General features: G+C 38.6%; 1 protein-coding gene across 1 annotated transcript in view; it reads left to right on the top strand.

The window, feature by feature from the left end:
- The window catches only part of RASA2 (RAS p21 protein activator 2), a gene marked incomplete at its 5' end in the record, with an annotated part of 81,587 nt that extends 63,615 nt beyond the window's left edge, over nucleotides 1-17,972 (top strand). Inside the window, 9 exons of the mRNA XM_080934631.1 lie at nucleotides 2,195-2,278; nucleotides 5,512-5,589; nucleotides 9,597-9,670; nucleotides 10,106-10,212; nucleotides 14,815-14,897; nucleotides 15,239-15,447; nucleotides 16,168-16,271; nucleotides 16,574-16,760; nucleotides 17,921-17,972. Coding sequence (XP_080790757.1) covers nucleotides 2,195-2,278; nucleotides 5,512-5,589; nucleotides 9,597-9,670; nucleotides 10,106-10,212; nucleotides 14,815-14,897; nucleotides 15,239-15,447; nucleotides 16,168-16,271; nucleotides 16,574-16,760; nucleotides 17,921-17,951 — 957 coding nt within the window. The 3' untranslated portion in view covers nucleotides 17,952-17,972. The remainder of the gene's footprint in view (nucleotides 1-2,194; nucleotides 2,279-5,511; nucleotides 5,590-9,596; nucleotides 9,671-10,105; nucleotides 10,213-14,814; nucleotides 14,898-15,238; nucleotides 15,448-16,167; nucleotides 16,272-16,573; nucleotides 16,761-17,920) is intronic.
- Between the last annotated feature and the right edge of the window lie 5,602 nt (nucleotides 17,973-23,574).

The following is a 23,574-nucleotide window of genomic DNA, read 5'->3' as shown; positions in this document are numbered from 1 at the left end:
ATACAGATTATATGAACATTTGGTAAACCACTGTTGAAATTTTCATAAAGGAAACTAATTGGATGATTCTTATTATGTCCCTCATTCTTCCCGTGATAATCCCTTTTAAGACCTTCGCAGTGGAGACCTCTTTAACCATTAGTTTTGTTTGATGTCTCTTGTATATCCGTGTAACACCCTGTGCACACTCTCTGCCATGGATGGCTTTTGTATTCTGATTAGTAACATCTGTGTGTAACAGATCTCTGCACACAGACTGCCAGTATCTCCAGAACAAGGCAGAATCTTTCCAAATATGTGTATCCAAAGCATATGGTAGCTAAGACACATGCTCAGTTTAATTAATAAAAATGATAGTTGAGAGAAGGAAATCATCAAGTGAGTCTTTTCTTAATGGAGAAACAGATTCATGGTTTAAATCCAGGGGAAGAGGCAGACAAGTGAAAAGAGTGCTTTGCTGCCTCCAGGTCAGAACCCACAGGAGTCTAAGGAAAGGCATGAAATTAGAACAGAGAGACCGCTCTTTGAAAGATTATAGAAAACCTGTGACACTGGTTTTTTTGTAGACAAAAGACAGTCAAATGGCACAATTCCATGAGTCAACAACGTAAGAGCAAAAAGAGAATGTATGCTGAGTTACCCTGAATTAAAAATTTAATATTTTGATTGACTTTAATAGTTTTTACCTAGTGTTTGCTAAGTTGTGTGCTAGAAGCCAGGTGATGAGGGTTCTGGGTATTATATGTCAAAGGGAAATTTTTATTATGTTTCCATGTAGAGAGTAGCAAGGAATGAGAGTAGCCGGGTGACATGGCTGCCCAGCCGTAGCCACAGGTAGATGGGTCTCAGCCTGTGGTTATCTGAAACTGGATAAAATGAACACTGAATTTAAAAGCCAAGGTTAAGCCATGCCTTTAATTCCAGCACTCAGGAGGCAGAGGCAGAGTTCCAGGACAGCCAGGGCTGCACAAAAAAAAAAAAAAAACAAATTAACAAATTTAAATGGAGAAGTCTTGTGAAATTCAGTTCAAACTAGTGTTACTGGAACTTTTAAAGAATGTTACTTCCTTCACGGGCACAGCTGTAGTGGGGCTCCTAAGGATGGGCTGGAGTCCTGGGTGCCCCAGCTGAAATCCTATCTGGATAACCATAATTTATAACTTTTGCCAGATATAATGATCATATACCAGATATTCCTTCTTCAGATTTCTCCATTTTTTGGTCCTTTCTTCCCATACTCTAGTCATTGCCTGTTTTCAGTGTGAGATACTAAAAAATAAAATAGTATTAACTATATTATCCTGGATATGTCTTTTGATAATATTGTTTACTGTGGTAGGATAGTTGGTTATGTAGAAATGTAGATCAATAAAGTCCATTTTATTTACATTTACTTTAATGTAAACTACACTGCTATCAGGTAGACAGACTTGAAAGATAACTTGGATAACAGACCCAAATGGTTACCTTCTGGTAAGATCCTATGTGAGTGGGTGACTTCATTTCTTTGTCTGAATTTGTATTCTCCCTCCACCCCTGTGGTGGAAACAGGTGATTGCAGAAGTCTTATGTGTTAATTGAATATGCTTAGAAGCAGACTAAGCACAGAAAGTTGGAAGCATCTATAAGGTAGAAAAAAGTAGTTATCTCTGATATTCCAAAAGTAAATAAAATTTGTAGTGTAATCCAGTCTTTAGACTACACAAAGCCATAAGATACAGTTGATTACTTATGTCTTTCAAAGGCACAAGTTATTAAATTCTTAATCTCTGTCTTTATTTTTAATGGTACTGAGAACGGAGTTTAAGGCCTTATGCATGTTAGCGAGCACTCTGCCACTGAGCTGTACCCCCAGCCCTCTTTGTACTTACTATACTATACAAGGTAATCTCACTGAGTTGCCTGGACTGGGTTTTCTCTGCAGCTTTAACAGATCTGAGCTTACAGTCTTTCTGTCTGGGCCTCCCAAGGAATTGAGGTCATAGGCCTATACCACCAACTTCCTTCATCATCTCCTAACCCCACGTTTTATAAGGTGTCCTAGGCTTAGCTGCATCTTAACTACCTTGGTTTGATTGAACATTTTTTAGCCATTATTTTACAGCCATATAGCCATTCACTCTATTCTGCTTTTTATATAAACTCTGCTTCCTGAAAAATTAACAAGAATTGTGGTCATTCTTACATTTCCTAGGATACACAGACAGTTCGGACATTAACTCTCATCTCAAAAACCATTCAGATTATTGGAAACTGGGGGTGTCAATCCAGAAGAAAGGTGAGTGTATAATTGTTTCCTTCTTTGAATACTTAACAAATTTTATTGTACACTAAGATTCCTTCTTCACTTACCTTCTTCCATATTAAAAATAAAACTGAAAAGAATACATATTTAGATGCAGTAATTATCTTTCAGTAGGTGTTCTGCTGTAGTCACCTTTTGAAGGAGACAATGGTACTTAACCTGAATACCCATGGTAGGAGGAACAACTAGGAAGAAAGGAAACAGACACAGTTGAGTTATGTGATGGTCTGTGCCATAGTCACCTAACAGCTTTGAAACAAGTCTTTAGCTCCAAGATGAATGATTCATGGAAATGTGCGACTGGCTTGATCCTTAGCTCCAAAATATAGACCCATCATGTGTTAGCATTCTGTCTGAGCTCCACTCCACAATCACCTGACAGTAGCCAGGTATGTCTGACACTATAAAAGGGGCTGCTTGCCCCCTCCTCACTCTCTCGCTCTCTTCCCCCTTTGTCCTTTCTCTCCCCATTCCCCTCCCCTCTCTCCATGTGCTCATGGCCGGTTTCTGTTCCTCTACTTCTTTACTCCTCTCTCTCCCCCCTCCCTCCCTCTGCCTCTACTACCCTCTTCACTCCCCTTCCCATGCCCTGGATAGACTCTATCTATAGATACTGTCTGTGGCTGGTCTCTCAGGGGAAAAGGATGCCTCAACATGGGCCCGCCAGAGGCACCCCCTTCCCCCACACCTCCATAGAACATTCCACATCCCTCCTTTATCTTCTTATAAACTCTTCATCATGTTCTCAGTGCTCTACTTCAGAGCTTCATGACTTCTCTCATGAAGACTTTTTACTCAAACTTTTATGCAATCTTAGGTAGAAAAAAAAATCAAACGTTTACTGGTAATAACTTACTTTAGCATTTTGAAATGCCCAGCCCCCAATGCTGAGGAGCCTTTTCTTCCATTTGCTTCTGCAGCTGCTGTTTTGGGATTTTCCCTAGTTTAAGATCTAGGAGGAGAGGTCAAAGCTGTGTCCAGGATCTGGAGGACCTTCATTGCTCCTCAGTCTCTCTCTCACTAAGAATGTTCAACAAAGGGATAAGAGCAAGGCTCTGACTAATAAAGTAACTGGGGTTCACTGACTCTACAAAAGAATAGGCTGCTATATTATATATATAGCTACCAACTAGCTATAAATTAGGTACCTTTATTATAACAAAGGGAAGGCTATAGGGAGCAGTCTTGGGCTGTAAACTTCCTGGAGGAGGAAGTTTTATTTGCTAGTTTCGGGTTTTAGATAAACACTAGTACTTGGATCCCAGTAAATGGAAGGCTTTGTCACTCACAGGGATCTGAGGCAGCTCAGTCCTTGACATGGCTGTGCTCTTGTCATCAGTTCACATTCACCCTGTGCCTCATCCTCTCCCACACTAGAGTGCTGTAAGTTCCAGATTATACAGGGAAATTTTATGAAGAACAGTTTTCACTATTTTTCATTTGTGATAAGTACATTTGAATACTCCTAAGCTGGGCCCATTCCTGTTTGGCTGTGGGAGCAGACCCCGTAACCTGGAGGCTTCACCCGTACATTATCACCTTCCTTTATCACTGATCCTCACATCTGAGGATCTTTCTTTCTCTACCTGCTTTCTTCCTTTCCCTTGAAACTAGAAATTGAAGGGCTGGGCTGTATGTAGCTCAGTGGTAAAGCCCTAATCTCATATAAATCAAACCCTGAGTTCAGTCCCCACTACTACTGTAAGACTCATAGTGAGCCTTAGCTACCGGGAGACCCCTCAAATGAGACTGAAGAATGGAGTTCAATGCAAAAGCAAGAAGTTTATTTTCTATCATGCTGGAGTGTGCTGCATCCAGAGGAGAGGCAACCTCTTCTCATTCTTTATAAACTTTTTATACAGTTTCTTGAGAGCAGGTTATAGCAGCAGCAACTAGGCACATAATGACTGGTGGGCCTGGTGACCTTTACATTAATTAGCTGGACAGGAAGGGGGCTCAAGGATCTTTCATATCTTCAAGTGGCTGGATAATTGGCTATGCAGGAGGGAGACTCATGGACCTTCCCTAAGGCCCGGTGGGGCTCTTTCTCACTACCATCTTTAAAGCAAAAAAGAAACTAGACACTGGGCTGCATAGTTTTCATCTGCCCATTCAGATCTATATCCCTCCTGTTTACTCTGTGCCGCGGGAGAGCCTGTGAGCCACAGTTGCTCTTGTCAGGAGACCCCAAGTAGATTTGCATTTCTCACTTGTCCCTTTAAGCCTTTGAGTAATGATGGTTCTATACCTTATTATATGCTGATTAAAACTATCCACTCATTTGTAAGTACGTTTTCAAATTCTGTATTAAATTTTTTATTTTTCTCATATAATTATATAAATTTATATATGCAATATGTTTTGATACATATTTACATTGTATATTGGTCAAACATTTTAAACCATTCTTTGTATATATAGTCTTACCACTTATTGGAGACAAAATATAAATTTGCATACTAATAAGGTAGATACACTTATTTATATTTACATAATAAATAGTAATTGAGTATTTAGAGTGGAGTATAGAGAGCATCTTCTTGTTTTTCAGAGTTGATTGTATTTTGACTTTATAATCATTCAGTTTGCATAAACACATAGTATAAAGTGGCAGGAGTAGATTTAAGACCCTTTTTTAAATTTTGTCCTAATCTCAAGCCAGAATTTACTTAGTGTTTTTTTGTTTTTGTTTGGTTGGCTTGGGGATTTGTTTGTTTGTTTAGTAAAACTTACGTCAGCAACATTAAGCAATTAAAGTCAGACATTCTAATAAAATCCAAAACTTCTAATTGATACATGCTGACAAGTGGTGTGGGAGAATAGTATATGTTTCTGTTCCTGTAACTAAGCTGTTATGTTGTTGTTGGAGCAAAAGCCTGCATGTCAGGTAAAAATAGCCCAGTTCCTAGTATACAGTAGCCCAGTGCCTTGTGCTCAGGTCTTCCGGGTAGCAGTGACTGGTGGTGTGTGATGTATTAGCATGCAGTGTGCAAAGCATGTGTGTTGTCGGACACAGAACCATGCAGCACAGGTACCCCAGAAACACCTCGGAATCGTGACATTTTTTATTTTGAACTAGTTCTTGTTGTGTGTGTCTTTAGAAACCTGAACTATTGACAAATTTCTCATGACCACATGTGGAGTCACAACTAAGAGTTTAAGAACTGTGCATATTTAACATACATAAATCCTTTGTTTTCTCGTAGTCACGGTCCAAAAAGTCAGTCATGTGTGAATTTCTCAAAATGTTTCAAGAAGAAAAATATTTTACAGATGTGAAAAAGGTATGGTTTTTTTTATTGTCATGTAGTTTAAAGGAATTAACATCTCATATTCTTCCAAAGAGTCAGTTTCCAGCTTTTAAAAAAAAAATCATGTTGAAATTGCCAATCAAGAAGTCATTTTCAGATTGGAGAGATGCTTAGAGGTTTAGAGCACTGACTGCTCTTCCATAAAAGTTCTGAGTTCAATTCCCAGCAACCACATGGTGGCTCACCACCATCTGTGATGGGATCTGGTGCCATCTTCTGGCCTCCAGGCGTATGTGCCAGCAGAGCACTGTGTAACATAATAAGTAAATAATTTTTTCTTAAAAAGTCTTCCAGTTCTATCAAATAAAGCTGTGAGATAAGCAAGTCTTAGCAATAACTGCTGTTGCTGTCTTAGCTATACAATACAAATTCCTATGTAACACGATTGACATTTGGGGCTAGGTAGTTCTTGATTTTGCATTGTAGGATATTTAGCAACATCCATGAATTAAATGCCAATAGCATATCCCCAGTTTGGAAGACCAGAAATGATCTTAGCTGTTACTAAATAAATGTCCCCTGGAGGATGGAGTTATCTTTTGTTAAGAACCTTTGATCTAGGACTAAAGCTTAATAGAGCTTGTTATGTAGTAGAGCGGGCACTCAATTGCCACACAAAACCAAATGGGTCAGCGATGGCTCAGCAGGTAAGGGCACCTCTTACAGAGCCTGATGACCTGAGTTTGATCGCTGGGGTCACATAATTGGAAGGAGGGAACCAACTCCCATAAGTTATCCTCTAACTGCCATTTATGCGTGCTGAGACACTCACATTTCCACACACTTTCACATAAAATCATAAAAATGTAAAATAGTGTTTTCAATATATTGAGTATATATAAGGCCTACAAAATGTAAATAGGGGTGTGATTAGAAACTGAGAAGTTTGTTTAAGTAATTAATTTTTTGGTCCTTGATTCATTAGTCATCCGCATAAAATACAGTATTATAAACCTGAAAAACTTGGAATGAAAAATTATCTTAGGATATAGCTAAACTAAACTTTGAGAAAGTACTATGTCTTCATTATCACAATCCTAACTCAGTGAACCAAGTTATCAAGCCTAGTCTTCAAAGTCTGTTGAATTTCTATAAATGATCTAGTTGCTAATTGCCAAGAACATTTTTCTGAACTACATGTTTAGACTGGTGGTCTCCTTTTTCAAGGACTCCATGAGTGAAAACGCTGCCATCAGATGGTTTGGTTTGGTTTGGTTTGGTTTTTACAGAGTTTTATAATATAGTCTTGGCTATCCTAATACTTGGTGTATAGACCAAGCTGGCCTCAAACTCATCTGCCTCTGCTTCCTAAATGCTGGGATTAAAGGTTTACACCACTCTGCTGAACCTAGGTTTTTCTTTTTTATCTAGAATAATGGAAATTCAACTAAAACTTTTTAAAAGTAATTGTTGAAAGCTTTTAAGAAAATTTAAAAATATGCTTTTAATTTGTAAAATAAAATTACAAGTTTTGTATACTCACAAATAGATTCTAACCATAGTACATTTACTGTCTTATGTATATCTGTAGACCTTAGGTAACATAAGATTGTTTGCCCTAAAATCTTAACTATTTCTTTGCGTGTGTCCATGTGTCTTTCTGTCTGTCTGTAGATTAAACCGAGGACCTTACATATCCTAGACTGTTCTTTTTAAGATTGAGCTCTGTCTCCAGCCTCTATAATTAAGGAATTATGCGTGTCCATGTATTTCTCACTCACATGGGCATTTATACTAGTGACTTTCAGAGACTAAGCTGTTGCTCACACAGTACAGGAAGGGTAACTAGAAGAGTTCCGGACACAGGGTGGTTATACAATTCGGTGACAGAACCACACACTGTAAAGAATGAAGATGATTATGGTTCCAAGTAGAGTGAACCTGAGCCTACTAGTTACCTACAGTTACTTTCCCTTCATCTTAGTGTTTTCTTACATTTCACATCACACACTTTTTTTATCTTACACGTCTTCATATGATACTAAGAAGTAAGATTTTCAAGCAATCTTAAACTCCACTGGCAGATGGCCCATACTGGATCATGCGTCACCCACAGGACAAAATGATTCTGTTCTAGTTTGGTCACTTACCACATTCCCTTCCAGCAACTAGAAGGAACACATTGGGAAGCCTCTTCGGTGGGCTCTGGAGGGCAAATCATAGCATTCTTTGGCCTAAGTTTCTATGCCTTCAGTCCTATAGAGGAAGCACTAGTCCCTTGATGTTCTTACAAAACTATATGCTTGTATTGTTTATGTCATAAAATCTTAAACAAAATAAAGGTAGAAACAAAAGGGAAGAAAGCAATGAAGGCCAGACAACTGGGATCATAATATCTCATGGATAAGCAAATGGATAGTTGATTTAGGAGGCAAATAGAATTCCTCTTTAAGAGCAAGAGTTACTTTTTTTTTTTTTTTTTAAGAGGAGTCCACATGCTGGGAAGCCCTTGACTAGTCCAAGTTACATATTCATGAAGCTAAATGCTTTTCACTAAGTGGCTGCCTGTTTCTAGCAATAGATGTTACAGATCTTCTTGAGCCACATCCCACATTCTGCATAGAAAGTTTGTAAATACTTATATCTGATTTTAGGTTATCTCACTTGTTGAGGTCATTGGTTATATATAATAGAAATCAGCGAGTTATTTTCTGTGACTAGCCAACAAATGGTAGGATTTATTGGTTGCATAAGACCATATTTCGTTTTTGGCTTTATCACATAACTGTGGCTCTTATAAAAGCAAACTTCAGGTCAAATTTGGCTCAGTTCATAATTTTGTGTTACTGGCTTATCAGAAACATTCATGGTCCTATAAGTAAAAATCTATGGACTTGGGAATTTTCAGAATTAATTTTTTAGAATTTCAGAAAGTAATGGGAACAAGCTATATTAAACAGCCCTTTTGTTCCATCCAGCAATTACACCCCAGTGTTTGTCCCAATGTAAAATACACTGGAAGAGGATACATGAGAGCTGTGTGCCAGTGTTTGCTGAAAATCGAAGATGACAGTTTCAAATGTTAAAAATAAATGCTTTGAGAAAGGTGGCAGCACATGCCTTTGATTCCAGCACTTGGCATGCAGAGGGGGGTGGATCTCTGAGTTTGAGGCCAGTCTGGACTACAGAGTGAGTTCTAGGACAGCCATGGTACCAAAAATGTGGATAAGGGACAGATGTAGTATGTGCCTGTCATCTTAGCACTGAGGAGACTGAGACAGGAAGGTTACAGTGTGTTTAAGTCCAGCCTCAGAAATAGTGAGGCATTGTCTCAAAACGAATTACAGTTAAGGATTATAGATTGAGTTATTTCTGTAGGGAAATCCATTTAGAATTTGAGTAAGTTAAGAAACAACTTCTTAGAAAACCTTTCATTTGTAAATTGGGATCTTTGTATAACCAAATGTATTTTATTTTATAGATTACTGTAGATGAGTCTCTTGATTTAAAACTTGAGTGGACATGATGTCACATGGAAAATACCCAGTTGACCTCACGTGATAGGTCACAAAATGTAGGTGTAGTAGAAAACACTGTATAAAATTACCCTTAGGCTATGTATATGAATTTTGTTTAGCTATGAGTCTAGTCCCCAAGATATTTTACTGTATATACAAATGATTTAGAATCCTAAATCTAAAGCACTTTGGTTCTGAGTATTTTGTATAAAAGAGATTCTCAACCTGCATTATATATAGTCTCTAGTAATGAGGAATTTCCTAGTACAATCAATGACATGCAAGATGAAACATGGTTGGTTGGTTGGTTGTTTTTCAAGACAGTTTCTTCATGTAGCCTTGGCTGTCCTGGAACTCACTGTGTAGACCAGGCTGCCTTAAACTCAGAGATCTGACTGCCTCTGCCTCTAGAGTGCTGGGTTAAAGGTGTGCACTGCTGCCACCATGTGGCAGATAAAGCAATTTTTTATGATGTATCTTATTTACTCACATACTGTAATACTTCCCCATCTCCCCATTTAGTTCCTGGATGAGATCTCATCTACGGAAACGAAAGAGTCCAGTGGCATGAGCGAGCCTGTGCACCTGAAAGAAGGGTAATTAATTAAACATTATATGTCACTGTAGACAGTAAGTACAAAGAACATGGCTTTGAAAATGAAGAAACCTGGGTTTTCATTCTGTTCCAGCAGCTTCCAGTCAGGTGAATCATGAGATGGAAATTACCTACATGACCCTTTTTATTCTGTATAGCACTGTCTGTACTCCAGCTCCAAGGGATCTGATTTTCACAGACAATACACACTGTGCACTGATATCATGCAGGCTACGCCCTATCTAAAAGTAAAGCTAAAACAGCCGTACGTTAATATTAATAAAGACAGTTCCCAACCATCAGTGGAAGTCACTGCAGTGCACTAGGAACTATACATGACTGCCAATGGCACTAACAGTCAGGTCAGCTCTTTGGTCCAGGTGATGGTTTAACCTCTGAGTGTTCAGTGTTTATTTTCTGTCTGATATGTCGGCAGGGAGATGTATAAGAGAGCTCAAGGAAGAACCCGTATTGGAAAAAAGAACTTCAAGAAACGATGGTTCTGCTTGACAAGCAAAGAGCTCACCTACCACAAACAACAAGGTAGAGTTGTCTATGCTTCGCAGTGGCTTTACTCTGCTGCTCTTGGTGCTGCGGTGGATCATTGCACAGGAAATGGCTCAGAGTGTCTCACAGCGACACAAACTGAAGTGTTGATCTTAACATATTATGTAGTATATAATAAAACTATGACATAAAAGTCTGGTGTAAATCAGTGTAAGAACAAAACTGCCGGACTTAGTAAGACAGTACAACAATAAAAGCAAAAAAGTACAGACGTAACAGGTTAGCACACAAACACAAGCATTCAGCATATCATGGTGCGCAGTAGGTTTCGAAGTCCCATGAAATCTGATGGGTAAACACCAACTAAGAGAGCTTCTCCTATAAATACTGAAGTGATGACATAAATACCTGACATGGGTGGTTAAGAGAATATAGAGTGCTTCACTGGGAACTCCTGAGTGGTAGAACAGCTGAGAGAGAGATGAAGATGAGGTCTTGACTCAGAGCTCTGGGCTTAAGCAGTCCTTTTGTATCAACCTCCCAAATAGCAGGGACTACTGGCATGTACTAATGTATCAGCTAACAGTGAGTGGCTGAGTGTCTGTGTGTGTCTGTGTGCACGCGCACGGGCATGTGTATATATATCCAAATATATTAATAAGAAATCTTTACAATGTGTTGAATTTTAGGCATCCACATAGTTTGTTACAGTATATAAATATGTAACCAAAGATCAACAGGTTTACCTTTCTTTTTAAAGCTGTCTTTGAATGTTTCAGAATTCTAGTTTATATTGAATTTTATATAAATATTCTCACCTATGGATACCACTTTTCTTTATAATGTTTATTTTAATCCAGGCTCTAAGGGTGGGGGAATTATAGGACAGAGACAGACAGATCTTCATGAGCTTGAAGCCGGCCTGGTCTACATTGTGAGTTCTCGAACAGCCCGAATTACATAAAGAGAGACTACTTTAAAAAAAAAAAAACTAACAACAATATTGCAATTAAATAAAATTTAAGGTAAATTAGTCATCTTGTGTGAATAAACAAGTTATTTGTTCCCCAGTTAAAGCACTGTCTAATCTAAGCCAGCATTTCAAAGTCTGCTGGTTAGAAAGCCCTTTTAATCAGATGGTAGTCATGGTGAATTACCTGAGAATGGTGCAGTTATGTACACATAGACATGGAGTTTGCATAGGAATTTCATGGACCTCATAGGCCAAAAGTGCACCTACAGTTGTCACATTTAGCTTTTTGTTCTATATGGTGATGCTAAAAATGTATAGACTTTCACAGAATTAAGCTAGTGGAGCCGTAAGAATGATGTATTGGATCTGTGTTGGTTTTGTCTTGGAGGAAATACATAGGATTGTGAGATTATTTGCCAAGGCCTATAGTTCTAAGCATGTATGCTTATTGTTTTAACTATTTTGGTGGATTTTTCTAAATTGTATTACATCCTTTCCTACTGTCTAAAAAAGAATTCATAGAACATAAGTTGACATTTTCTGATTTCTTGAGATGGTCGTTGGTAATGTTACTGCATTTTTAGAGTGCTGAAGGGTAGGCACGGCTGTTTTTCCCAGCTGATAGCCTTTGTCCCCAAAGGGACAAAGAAGCTGTGCTTTCATGTCCATGTATTGGCTTTGTACAGTTTCTCACCTTTCAGTCAGGCTGTCACCGTAAGTTTCTTTTGCTCTCAGTGACATGTCTCACTCCCTTTCCTTATACCAGCCTTCATTCCTTATTGCTAACGTCCTGTGGATTAAGGTGCAGATACTACAATTGCAAAAGTACATGTAAAATCAAAGTTTCTGAGTACAGCTCTGAGGACTTTTCCTCATAAATAAAGTGCACGAGCTTTGTATTTGATAGCTGCTCAGCAGCTTCGCTTACTTCTGTCTTCTAGAGTTTTCTCGATAGCCTACATTGGTAATTATTTTGCCTCCCGAACTGGTAAGCTTAAGATGCAGTGAAGAACCCTGCCTAGTAAATACAGTGGAGAGCCATTGAGAAAGTTATGTTATGTCAACTTCAGGCATCCATTTTCTGTAATAGTACACATTTACACACACACACACACACACACACACACACACCTGAAAAAAGATGACAGGCAACTTAAAAAAAAATACCTTTAAGAGGCTACAGGGATGAGTCAGTTAAGAGCACTCGCTGCTTTTGCAGAGGACTCAGGTTTAGATCCCAGCATCCACGTTTGCTCACAATCATCTATAACTCCAGTTTCATAGGGGCCTCTTCTGAGCTCTGAGCTCTGTGGGCACTAGGCACATATACCCACACACAAAATAAACAAAACTAAAAAAAAAAAAACTTTTCAAAACATTTACCTGATAAAATTTCTATCCAGGATTTTTTTAACTTAAAGGGCAATAAATATTAACAAGGCTAATAAACATACAAAAGAATATTAAAATGATTAATCATAAATCATAAAACTGTTTCATAGCAGTTCTGTGCTTGTGATCTGCCCCAAAAGAATTGAAAACAGATGCCCAGAGAGACTTTCATTATTGAATGTTTAGGTGAGCATTATTTATAATAGCCAAAAACTGGAACCAACCTACTGTCCATCAGCTGATGAGTTTGCTCTACCCAGGCAGTAGAAGAACACTGTCTCTTTTACATATGTTGTAATGGTTTCTGTGTTTCTTCTTTCTTTATCCAACATAACTTCTTATATTACCTATCTTTTTCCTGGATTCGCTACAATTTTACAGGGATAATTCCTTGAAATATTTTTAAAATAAGTGGTTTGTTGATGTTGCTCTTGTTGTTGTTGTTGTTGTTGTTGTTGTTGTTTGAGTCTTTACATGTTCCAAGACATTTTTATCCTTCTTGTTTAATGGTTCTCAGTTTTCCCCAGGACTTTAAAGTTATAATACTCTGACCTATGGCCATACCGCCTTGAGTTTTCCACTCTTGACTTAACCTCAGAAAATAAGTAGGTCCCTAACCTGGTTAGTAGTTAGATGGAAAGCCACGTAGGAATAACAGGTGCTGTAGGCTTAAGTGTGTGTGTGTGTGTGTGTGTGTGTGTGTGTGTATTATAAATATATATGTACGTGTATTTATTTATTTATAATACTCCATTGTTTACTAGCTTCCATTGGTACTGGTGGAAATTTTTATATCAAATCTGATTATTAAACTTTTGATGCATCTCTCTGAAAACTCTTATAACATTTCTTTAGTAAGTTTTGCTACTTTATGACCCATAATTTAGAAGTTTTTCTTTTTTGCTTTTTTTTCTTCTATTCCTGCCTAGCACTTGATAGATGTTTCCATTTAAAAGTTCCTTATCTTTTTCTTAAGAGCATTTAGTCATTTGTCAACACTTCCAAGTCCAGTGAACCTAAGCTTGTACTTTGTGTTTCTATGTCATCCTGTGTTTTATTTTTGGAAACTTCTTGGAAAGATCTTTTGTTTCTAACTCCCATTGTAATTTACTCCCATTATCGTGGTTAACAGAAACTAGCCTTCATAGTGAGAACAGATAGATGTTCCTTAGAGCATCTAACACTTGCAGTATTAGGATCTGTTCCAAAATGAATAAATAGAACAACTTTGGAGTATGGGCATGTTGTAAATATGTAACAAATTTAAAGACAGAATACTTCTAAATTCTCTGGCTAGAGCCTCTGATGTCCTGTATAGTTGGCACCCAACAATATAATATCTCCTTTGTCCCCCAACTCATTATACCTCTGGTTCCCTCAGATGTTGTCTTGTACACGTATCTCCTTTAGAATGCTAGTTTTCTTACCTATTTGGTATTTGCTTTGACAGTTTGCTCATCTTATGTTCTGTCATCCATTTACCTACCTTAGGGTTCAGTAACATGCTCACATGATCATGAGGGAGGGGCAGGTTACACACTGTGCTGCCCTGCAGCCCAGCCTCCAGCCTTGCATACATCAGCCTGTGTGTGCTTGGCCCAACCATTGCAGATGGAGCTCATCTGTTAACCATCCTCTGAATGTTATTTTCACAAAGAAGTTCTCTCTGACCACCCAGTTTCACCTAACTTTCCAGTTACATTCTGTTTACATCACTTCAATTTATTTTCTGCATAGTGTTCATCTCTAGTTAGTATTTCTCTACCAGTCTTTTCAGAACCCAATACAGATTTCACTAGGAACCTGTTTTCTGTTTATTGTTCTGTCTTAAATTAAAACAGTACCTGGCATATAGTAGACAATCAGTGTGTATATTTTAAAAATTATGTGTCACGTCTGAATCACCTTAAATTTTTAGGCTTTGTACCAAGATAGTGACCAAACAACTGTTTTGTATTAATGTCTTTATTTACAACAAAACCTAAATCACAATTAACCAGATATTGTTCTTTGTCAAAAGAAGGTCATAGCATTACTCCTTTGAATAATATAAAATAGAATGTTATTAGCGTTTTATATTTCAACCCTCATGTCCTTGAAGAAAGGCTTGAGGAAGAAGAGAAAACAAAGCTGTGATGCTGTAGAAACACCATCACCAGACATCTACTGAAGATACACGCGCTTCTATCAGCTATGGAGTTAGCCTTACAGAATCAAAGTCTCACCTTTCGGTTATTACAGTAATTCTTTTAATTTTGTCTTTTATTATTTAGGCAAAGATGCAATTTACACTATTCCAGTAAAAAACATTCTTGCTGTGGAAAAACTGGAAGAAAGCTCTTTCAACAAGAAAAATGTAAGTTGTATAAATATTGAAACATTTTAAATCATCACGTGCAAGTCATTGTAGTATTTGCCATTCAGATCTCCAAGTAATGTCCCAACTGAGGTCAGCTGTTGCCACTCAGCTGGTGCAGGATCCTGCAGTCCTTAAGATGGCTCTTTGTTCCGTACCATCCCCTCGCTGACTTGTAGTTCCTCACACTTGTACGGCGTTACACTTTACATTCATTAAGACACATTAGCAGCCATCTCTTAGCCAACAAGCTAGGTCTCCTTCTAAGTGCCTTTTCCGTCTGTGTATGACATGTTGCTTTTAAGGCTTCTCTAACTTTTTTATCTTAATTGCCAATAAAGATGTTCCAAGTGATACATACAGAGAAAACGCTGTACATCCAAGCAAATAACTGTGTGGAAGCTAATGAGTGGATAGATATGCTGTGCAGGCTGAGCAGATGCAACCACAACAGGCTCAGTTCTTTCCATCCTTCAGCGTATCTCAATGGAAACTGGCTCTGCTGCCAGGAGTCAAGTGAAAATACACCAGGCTGCAAGCCGTGTACTGCGTAAGTAACTTTGTGATGACCCCTGACCATATGTGGACGTGGATATGGGAACATGATGCTAAGTAAAAGTAGCTGGACACAAAGGCTGCATACTGTTGAAAACATTTCTATAAATCGTGTCTAGACAGGCTTGGGTTGTTGCCTAGTGACACACAAGGGCTTTGTTTGAATCCTAGGATCACAAAAAGTAAACTGTAGAGAGTGAGTAAGTTACTATAGACACAAATGTAAACTAGTGTTAGCCAGGAACTAGATGGACTGTCGCCCTTTTACTGTTGGTGCGTTGTCTTGTGGAGAACCATAGGTTAAAAAAACATTTAATAGGAACTGCTCTTGTAGAAAGCAGACCCAAGTTTAGTTCCAAAAACTATGTGACACCAGCTCCAGGGCACAGATTGGATACCCTGTTCTAGCCTCTGCAGATGCACACATGTGCACACTTGCATACACACACATATGCACACACATGCACATATATACATATACACATTAAAATACTTTTTAAATGATTTTACCTCAAAATCCTTTTTAAGACTTGAAGGTCTTGTCCTTACTAACAAGACCTGTGATCCTGTTGAACTTAAATTAAAATTTTGGACACTAATTTCTGAAGTCTCTTTTGCAAAATTCTAATCCTAGTTTTAGTCTCAGTTCACCAAAAATCTTTCTAATGTTAACAAAGAATTTTTCCAATGTCCTTAATATTTCTTTTTACCATAGGGGTATCCCTGCAGACATCCAGATAGATATCGATGAAGACAGAGAAACAGAAAGAATTTATTCCATTTTTACCCTCAGTTTACTTAAGCTGCAGAAAATGGAAGGTAAACACACACTCTACATTTATAAAACCAATTACTTTTCATTACTCACTTCTGGGTTATTTCTTTTTTAAAAATTTGGGAATATTTATAGATTCCCTGCTACTGATAATGGAGTTTACAAACCCTCAGAGGAGGCGTTTATCTTGTCTGCTTGAGAAATTATGCAAATGTGATTGTTCTGTTTCGTACAGTTTTGTTATAATATAAGCGCCTGTGTTCTTGTCAAAGAAACTCCTCAATTGCACTACAGATAACATTTGTGGAATTTAGTTTTCTGATCAGAGATTCACTGTTTCTTACAGAGGCTTGTGGGTCTATAGCTGTCTATCAGGGGCCACAGGAAGAACCTGGTTATTCTAAGTTCACCATTGAGGATTCTGTTGCAACCTTTAAGACAATTCAGCAGATAAAAAGCACCATAGAGAAGCTAGATGAGCCTCATGAGAAATACAGGAAGAAAAGATCGAGTAGTGCAAAATATGGAAGCAAGTAAGTGGCGCGGGCTCGCTCCCTGCATCTGCCAGGCCTGCCTCTCCCGTGCCTCCCGCCCCTCCCTCCCTGGTCTGCAGCAGCTGTCTGCAGGGTAGTGCTGGGCTGCATCACTGCTTTGAGTGCCATGTCAGTTGTAATTCACTCTGAATCATTTGTAGCCTTTTCTTTTTGTTGTCTCCTTCATATTTCTCAAAATATCTTTATAACAAATACCACAAAAGTAAGTTGTAACAGTGCCTAGAAGCACTTGAAGGTTGGTTTCAAGTGCTGCATCTCAGATGAAGAGGATGAGTCGGCTAAGGACAGCAACAGCTGACCTGCAGTGGGACTTTTCCTCTCAGGACAGCAGTCGGCTAGATTCCTCGCAGCAGCAGCAGCAGCGGTCTCCTGAGGGAAGTTTTCAGTCTCACCACTGCAGAGCAAGCTTATACAGTGGGTAATGTAACCACTGAGCACTGTCATTGGGAGCTCTATCCCATCCGAGGAGCCACAGTCGCTCAGAGCCCCATTTCTTTTTTAATGTCCACGGGGAGGAAAATAAAAGACTATTTTCTCCCTAGTGTTAGAAAAAAAATTTGTCTACAGTTAACCTCCAGCATTCCCTGACACACAGCGTTCAAAGTGTGATCAAGGACCTGCTGGTAATACAGTAGATGGGGAAAGTTGGTTCGTGGACCAGCAATTAACAGTATTTTCCACGGTGTCTGCTCCTCTGTCGCTGATCCCCATGCCAGCCTAGCATGGTTCCATCCTACTTTAGGTAGAAAGTTGAGATGCAAGGAAGATGGATGATTTCCCAAGATCTTTGTGGGAGGACTCTAAATCCTTGTTATAGTCTTTGAAAATTATGTTGGTTAGTACTTTTATATTTCTGAATTTTAAAAAAATCAATTTCATTGATATAAATACATTCTTCCTTGGTAGAAAGCTTGGCACATTACAAAAGTTGTGTTGTAAATGTTCTAATTCTGCATTTTCTTTATTAGTAATTTGAATACCTGTCAACAAAAGTTAATCTAGTTTTCTTGAAGTCCTTCAAAACAAGACTCGGCATGAACAATCAAAGAAAGTCAAAATTACTTGGTGGGTTCTGTGTCTGTCACATTGTTAATTTGTGTATTTCTTTTAAAGAGTATTTTTTTTTTACTGTTTTTTAGGGAAAATCCAATTGTTGGAAAAATATCATAGTTTGACCAGCTGATGGCGAACTGGGAAATACTCTTTCATCGAGTTTTTCAATTCATTTCATCTTGTTCATAGTGTAAGAGCAGACGTTGGCTTCGATGACACCTGCTCTCACAATGTATTTAATATTTAATGATTGAAATTAACTGTTTGGGGATCCTGATACTGATGTATTTATTACTAAAGAATTTGAAAACCAAGATTTCCTTCATATCCATACATCCAAATCCATGTCTCTGCAGCTTCCTTTTGATAGGAAGGTTCCCAAGAAGCTTTGTAATAAGGGAGCACTTGATAGTAAGAAGCCATCTCTACTTGGAGCACTCCTGTGTGACTCACTACCATTAGTGCCTGCTCTGTGCTGCCAACATTGAGCTTTACCAGAGAATTCCAGCTCCTTGTTTTAGTTCGGGACTTTTCATTAAGTTCATCTGGACCTTCAATCTTTAAAAAAGAACAACAAAAACTTTTCCTCTGTTGTGTTAGCCATTACAGGTTAGAGACAGACGCACAAATGTCAGAACACCTTTGGAAGCTGGTGGGTGTCTGGCCTGGTCCCAGGTGTGAGAGTGCTCAGCTGTCAGGGAATGTGTACTCCTGTGTGCACCATGTTTACATTAGAGTGAGTGATGGTGCACGAGACAGTGGACCACTAAAGTGTTCTTCAGTGTTTAGCTATCAGGTACTCGTTTTCTTGATTAGAGAATTCAGTTTAGCACTCCTCCTGAGGGCACCTCTTCACACCCAGAAGAGAAGCAGTGAGTACTGAGGAGATCACTTGACGTTGCCTTCTGTCCTACATCATAGTAAGAGTGTGTCAGGATACCCTCCATAGTGTTAGGTCCTGCTCTAACTCGAGAATGGTCACGTGGCGCACTTTAATAATAATCTGGCACATTCCAGATTGTAGTTTGGATACTCCATAGTATCTTATCTTTTGATCAGTTGAATGATCAGTGTTTAGATTTTGAACAGTGCTTTCCTGAAAATGTTGACATGTATTGCTGTTTCCTCACTGCCTGCTAGCCAAAGGGAACTGGGGGCAGCAACTGTTGGGATACCTGTTTTTCCTTACTCGACGTCCTAAAAACCCTAACTGTAAATAAGCAGTTGAGGCCAGTGCTCCCTGAAGAGGAGTGATACACGTGGCTTCATCAGTATTAAAGACTATGGTACTTACTTGTTTTAATTCAAAACATTTTCTGAGTGTGGTACTTTGGACCTTGGGTTATTTACATATGTTTTTGTTGAAAACTGTGACTTTTTTGGTGTAAGTCTAACTAGCTGTGATCTTCTATTTCATTGAGCTTAAGCTGTATTTCAGAATATATTTACCAACTATGTTGTTGCTGGGTAATTATTTTTGCTTCATTGTTAGGTATTTCTTTTAAAGATCATTAACACAGAGAATTGTCCCATTAAAAATCATGACTGAAAAATGTATTTTTTTAAAAATGACTTTTACGTGAGTACTGGCCTGCATTGTGCTAGATTGTAACTCTGTCTGTACTAAAGTTTAAAAGACTACTTTAAATCTGACAAACTTATAAACCTAATTAATTATACTATTACAAATTTTAAAAAGATTAGCCATTTAATAAATCACGAACCTCATATTAAAATACCTACTTAGATTCTCCAAAATGTCTACCTGAAAAGGACAAGAGCTAAGGACATTAAAGAGTTGAAGACTCTTGAGTGATTTTGAATCATCTGTTGTTTGTTTTGTTTGTGGTTTTTCTTCCCCACCACACTTTCCAAAAAAAAGGATGATTTCCTAATGATTTCTTTTTGTTGTTTTGAGACGTAGTCTCACTATGCAGTCCTGGCTGGCCTAGAACTCATAGAACTCCATCTGCCTCTGCCTCCTGAGTGCTGGTATTAAATGTGTAGACCACCACGACCTACTCACCTAACATTTCTAATATTAAATTCCAGTTACAAATATTTTTAATGATCATAGGGTCAGAGGGGCCAAAGCTGTATACATGTATAATTCTAAGAGTTAATGTCCTCGTTCTCTTATTCACATGATCCTTTAAACAACCAGCTTGACTGGAATCAATTTGCCAGCTTGGCACAGTGTAAAAAGAGAAATATAAAGCTGATTTTCTTTCAATTAAGTCTTCCAATCAGAAATTATGTCCACAGGACCCTAAGACAATCAGGACCCTTCTAGGGGCCCTTCTGCTATGCTATGCTCTTGAGTACTTAGAGTCTTAATTCCATGTTCTCCTTTCTCTGTCTTTTACAAAGAGCATTTGAAAAAGCATACATATATGAAAGGACAGAAAGAACAAAAGATGACGGGGGGACTCTCTCCATAGACACTCACTAGCTCTGACTCCTGGCGGGGCTGCGTCCATCTATTGGGGTTGTACTTATCGGCTGCGTGCTCTGTGTGCTTGGTTTTAAACCATCATCTGATAAGACACTGGGCAACAACAAAGGTTTTTTTTACTCCCAGGAATATAATTTATCAAATCAAACTATTTTTGTTTACCAAAGAACTATGTTTTTAATATCACGGGTAATAACTAGGCATCAAAACTGGGCTCTTATTTTACCAACAAAAAACATCATGTTGTTGATGGCTGGGGTTTTGTTTGTGTTTCCAAGACCTGATTGCATTCTTCTGCTGGAAAAGTTCATTCAAGCTAGGTTTTAAAAACCAGATTTCTTTTAAGTGAATGCACCTTCTAAATTGCTTTAAATACTGTTGAATGGCCTATATAGACTCTGTAAAGGTTTCTAGTGTCCTCACATATGTGACTCATTCTAGAGTTAAATGACTGATCTTGGTTGATGTTATCTGCTTTCATTTTTAACTTGAGAATTAATGTGTTGCTAGTAAATACTGGTTTTTACAATGTCTTGTTTGGAAAATGTAAGTTATCAGAACGTAATATAGTGAATTTGTGTAACCATGTTGTATTGTTGAGAATGTATTTTTATTTAAATTTTATTTTCTTATGAAGAGTATTATAAAATTAAAAGCTTTTGTAACTGTCATTTGGAAATAACTCAAATAAAATACAAGAAGCCTGTTCTTTGTGAAACCTTACTTTTACTTAAAATGTCTGCACCTTGCCTTCTGTGGATGAGACAGACAGTAAAGCTCTAGCAGCAGCAGCTAGGAAGCCCTGGGCTTTGCTTGCACTTGACCAGGCCCATTCTTGTTTGTTGTTTATTCGTTCACTTTTCTCTATGACCTGGCAGTTCATCAGTGCCGCTCCCGTCTTTCCCGGAGGGAAGCGCGGAAGGATATACTCCACTCGTGTCTGGGCAAACAGAACTGGGCCTGTTGACATTTTAAAGAAGGTCTTTCTGCTCTTTAAAAGCAAAACAAACATTAAAGCCACTGATGACTCAAAGCCTACATGTTAGTGTAGCTGCCCATTTGTGTAACCTCAGTACCTCATCCTCTGGGTGTTAACACTTCACCATGTGCCATGTTAACAAGTTATCTTGAGAATATATATGGCAGCACTAACGACTAGAGATAACTGATGTCCCACAGGAGAAGCAGACCTTTCCCTGTGTACCTCAGCAACCCGTAGCACCCCCAAATAAACAACAGCCCCTGTGGGCCCGTAAGAATTTAACATTAACAAAGGGTTGGGGGTCTGAACCTCTTTCATGCTAGTCATGTTTGGACTAAAACTTGTAATAAATACCAGTATTCTTTCTGACAGTTTATTAGCAGGGCAGAGGTTGGTTGATTGGTTGGTTTCCTTTTTTTTTTTTTTAATTCTCACGTAGCCAAGTTGGCCTTGAACTCCTAATCCTCCTGAATTCCCAGTGCTGTATTAGAAGCATGCACCACCATATCCAGCTCTGTATCCTGAGTAAACATGCTGCTCTTTAAAGACAGGAGCCATAGTTTGAATTTCCCCAACTTAAATGATTTCAGAATGAAAAAAATGCCTAAAACCAAGTATAGTTCCTTTCTAGTCCATGCATGTGCCTGTTGCTACACTCCTCTGCAAGCTTTTCACAGTGAGTTTTTTGGATGATTTGATATTCTTAAACTGACTAGTATCCTTTGATCTTAATTTTCATATGCATCTTCACCTGAAGTTCCATCTTTGGTGACTGTTTTGGTTCCAGGGTTTCAGCACCAAATGTAAGGTGCAGTGAAGCCACTGAACTGGACCAGTCTCTGGGCAGAAAGAAAGGTTCATTGGGAATCAAACTGCCAAGGCTCTGGGAGGTGGCAAGGGCAAAAAGAAGAGCAAAATGGTGGGAAAGCTAGAGATCTTTATGTGAGTCACCAGGGTGGAAGTCTTTGAGCTGATACAGACTATTGATGTTGACAGGGAACCAGATCCCTTGCCCAAGGTAGTTGACCTTTGGGGCCAAGATTAAGAGGTTTCTGGTTAGCAGAAACCCACCTTTAAGCCTCTGTTTACCCAGTCAAAAATCCTGCCATTTTGAGGGGCAGTTTTGAACTAACAGTGACTAAAAAGCTCATGCCTTAAAATGCTGCATCCTGTAACTTTAGGAACAGCATCTGTATTCTGAGGCCCATATGTCACACTGACATTGAGAAGGTCGAACTTGTCTAAAGCCCTATTAAGTATGTTTTGGTTTGTGCCTTCTGTTTAAGAATATTATTGTTTCATATTATTTGAACATTTCTGGTTTTGGGTTTGTTGTTTTTTTTTTTTTTTTCCCTGACTTGTGACTTGTTTCTTTGAGATGGAGTTCAGTCTTAGATGTGTAAATTTTACTCAACAAGAAAGAATTCTTGGGAGCAGAGACAACTACTAAATCAAATACACACTTCTCAACTCCTATCTTGAACCACACTGCCTGTAAAGGTAAGGAGCCCTCATTTGGGATGGATGCTTGATGGAGTCCCTGGATCCAGAGAGGCAGATCAGAATCTGCCGGTGGAAATGGGGCTGAGAAAAGAAGTGGGAATTAAATAGTCAGCAGTGTGGTTTATAGTTAGAGAAGAAAGTAACTGACAAACCAGTGTGGAACCCTCAGCAACAGATGCAAACAGGATGTGTGTGTGTGTGTGTGTGTGTGTGTGTGTGTGTGTGTGTGTGTGTGTGTGTGTGTGACTGTGCAGGTGTGTGTGTGTGTGTGTGAAGAAAGTAACTGACAAACCAGTGTGGAACCCTCAGCAACAGATGCAAACAGGATGTGTGTGTGTGTGTGTGTGTGTGTGTGTGTGTGTGTGTGTGTATGTGCGCGCGCGCTAAAAATCATGCACCAAGATCAAGTTGATCTCACTACAGAATTTAAGGATACCTCAACATACACAAATTAGCAAATGTAATAACAGCCCAAATAAAACATCAGTTAGAGCAGAGCTTTTAACAAAATTTCACATATGTTGATTCTCAAACCATAAAGGAGCATAACAGAAGCTGTATAGGACGAATGAATAGCCAACCATGCTAAGTGGAAAAACTGGATGAGGTAAACATGTCTGTTCTCTATTCCTGCTTCAGAAATGGTTGCTTAAACCTTGGCCAGAGCGATAAGATGGATGAAAGGGAGAATAAATAGGAAAAAGAGGAAGTCAGACAAGGACATTAGGAAACTAAAAAACCTCCCAGTACTCATGGGTCAGAATTGCTCTTGTAGAAATGAACATAGTACTAAAAATAAC

This window comes from Micromys minutus (assembly GCF_963924665.1).
Source record: "Micromys minutus genome assembly, chromosome: 21".
Lineage (NCBI taxonomy): Eukaryota > Metazoa > Chordata > Mammalia > Rodentia > Muridae > Micromys > Micromys minutus.
This window is presented reverse-complemented; position numbering and strand designations above follow the sequence as displayed.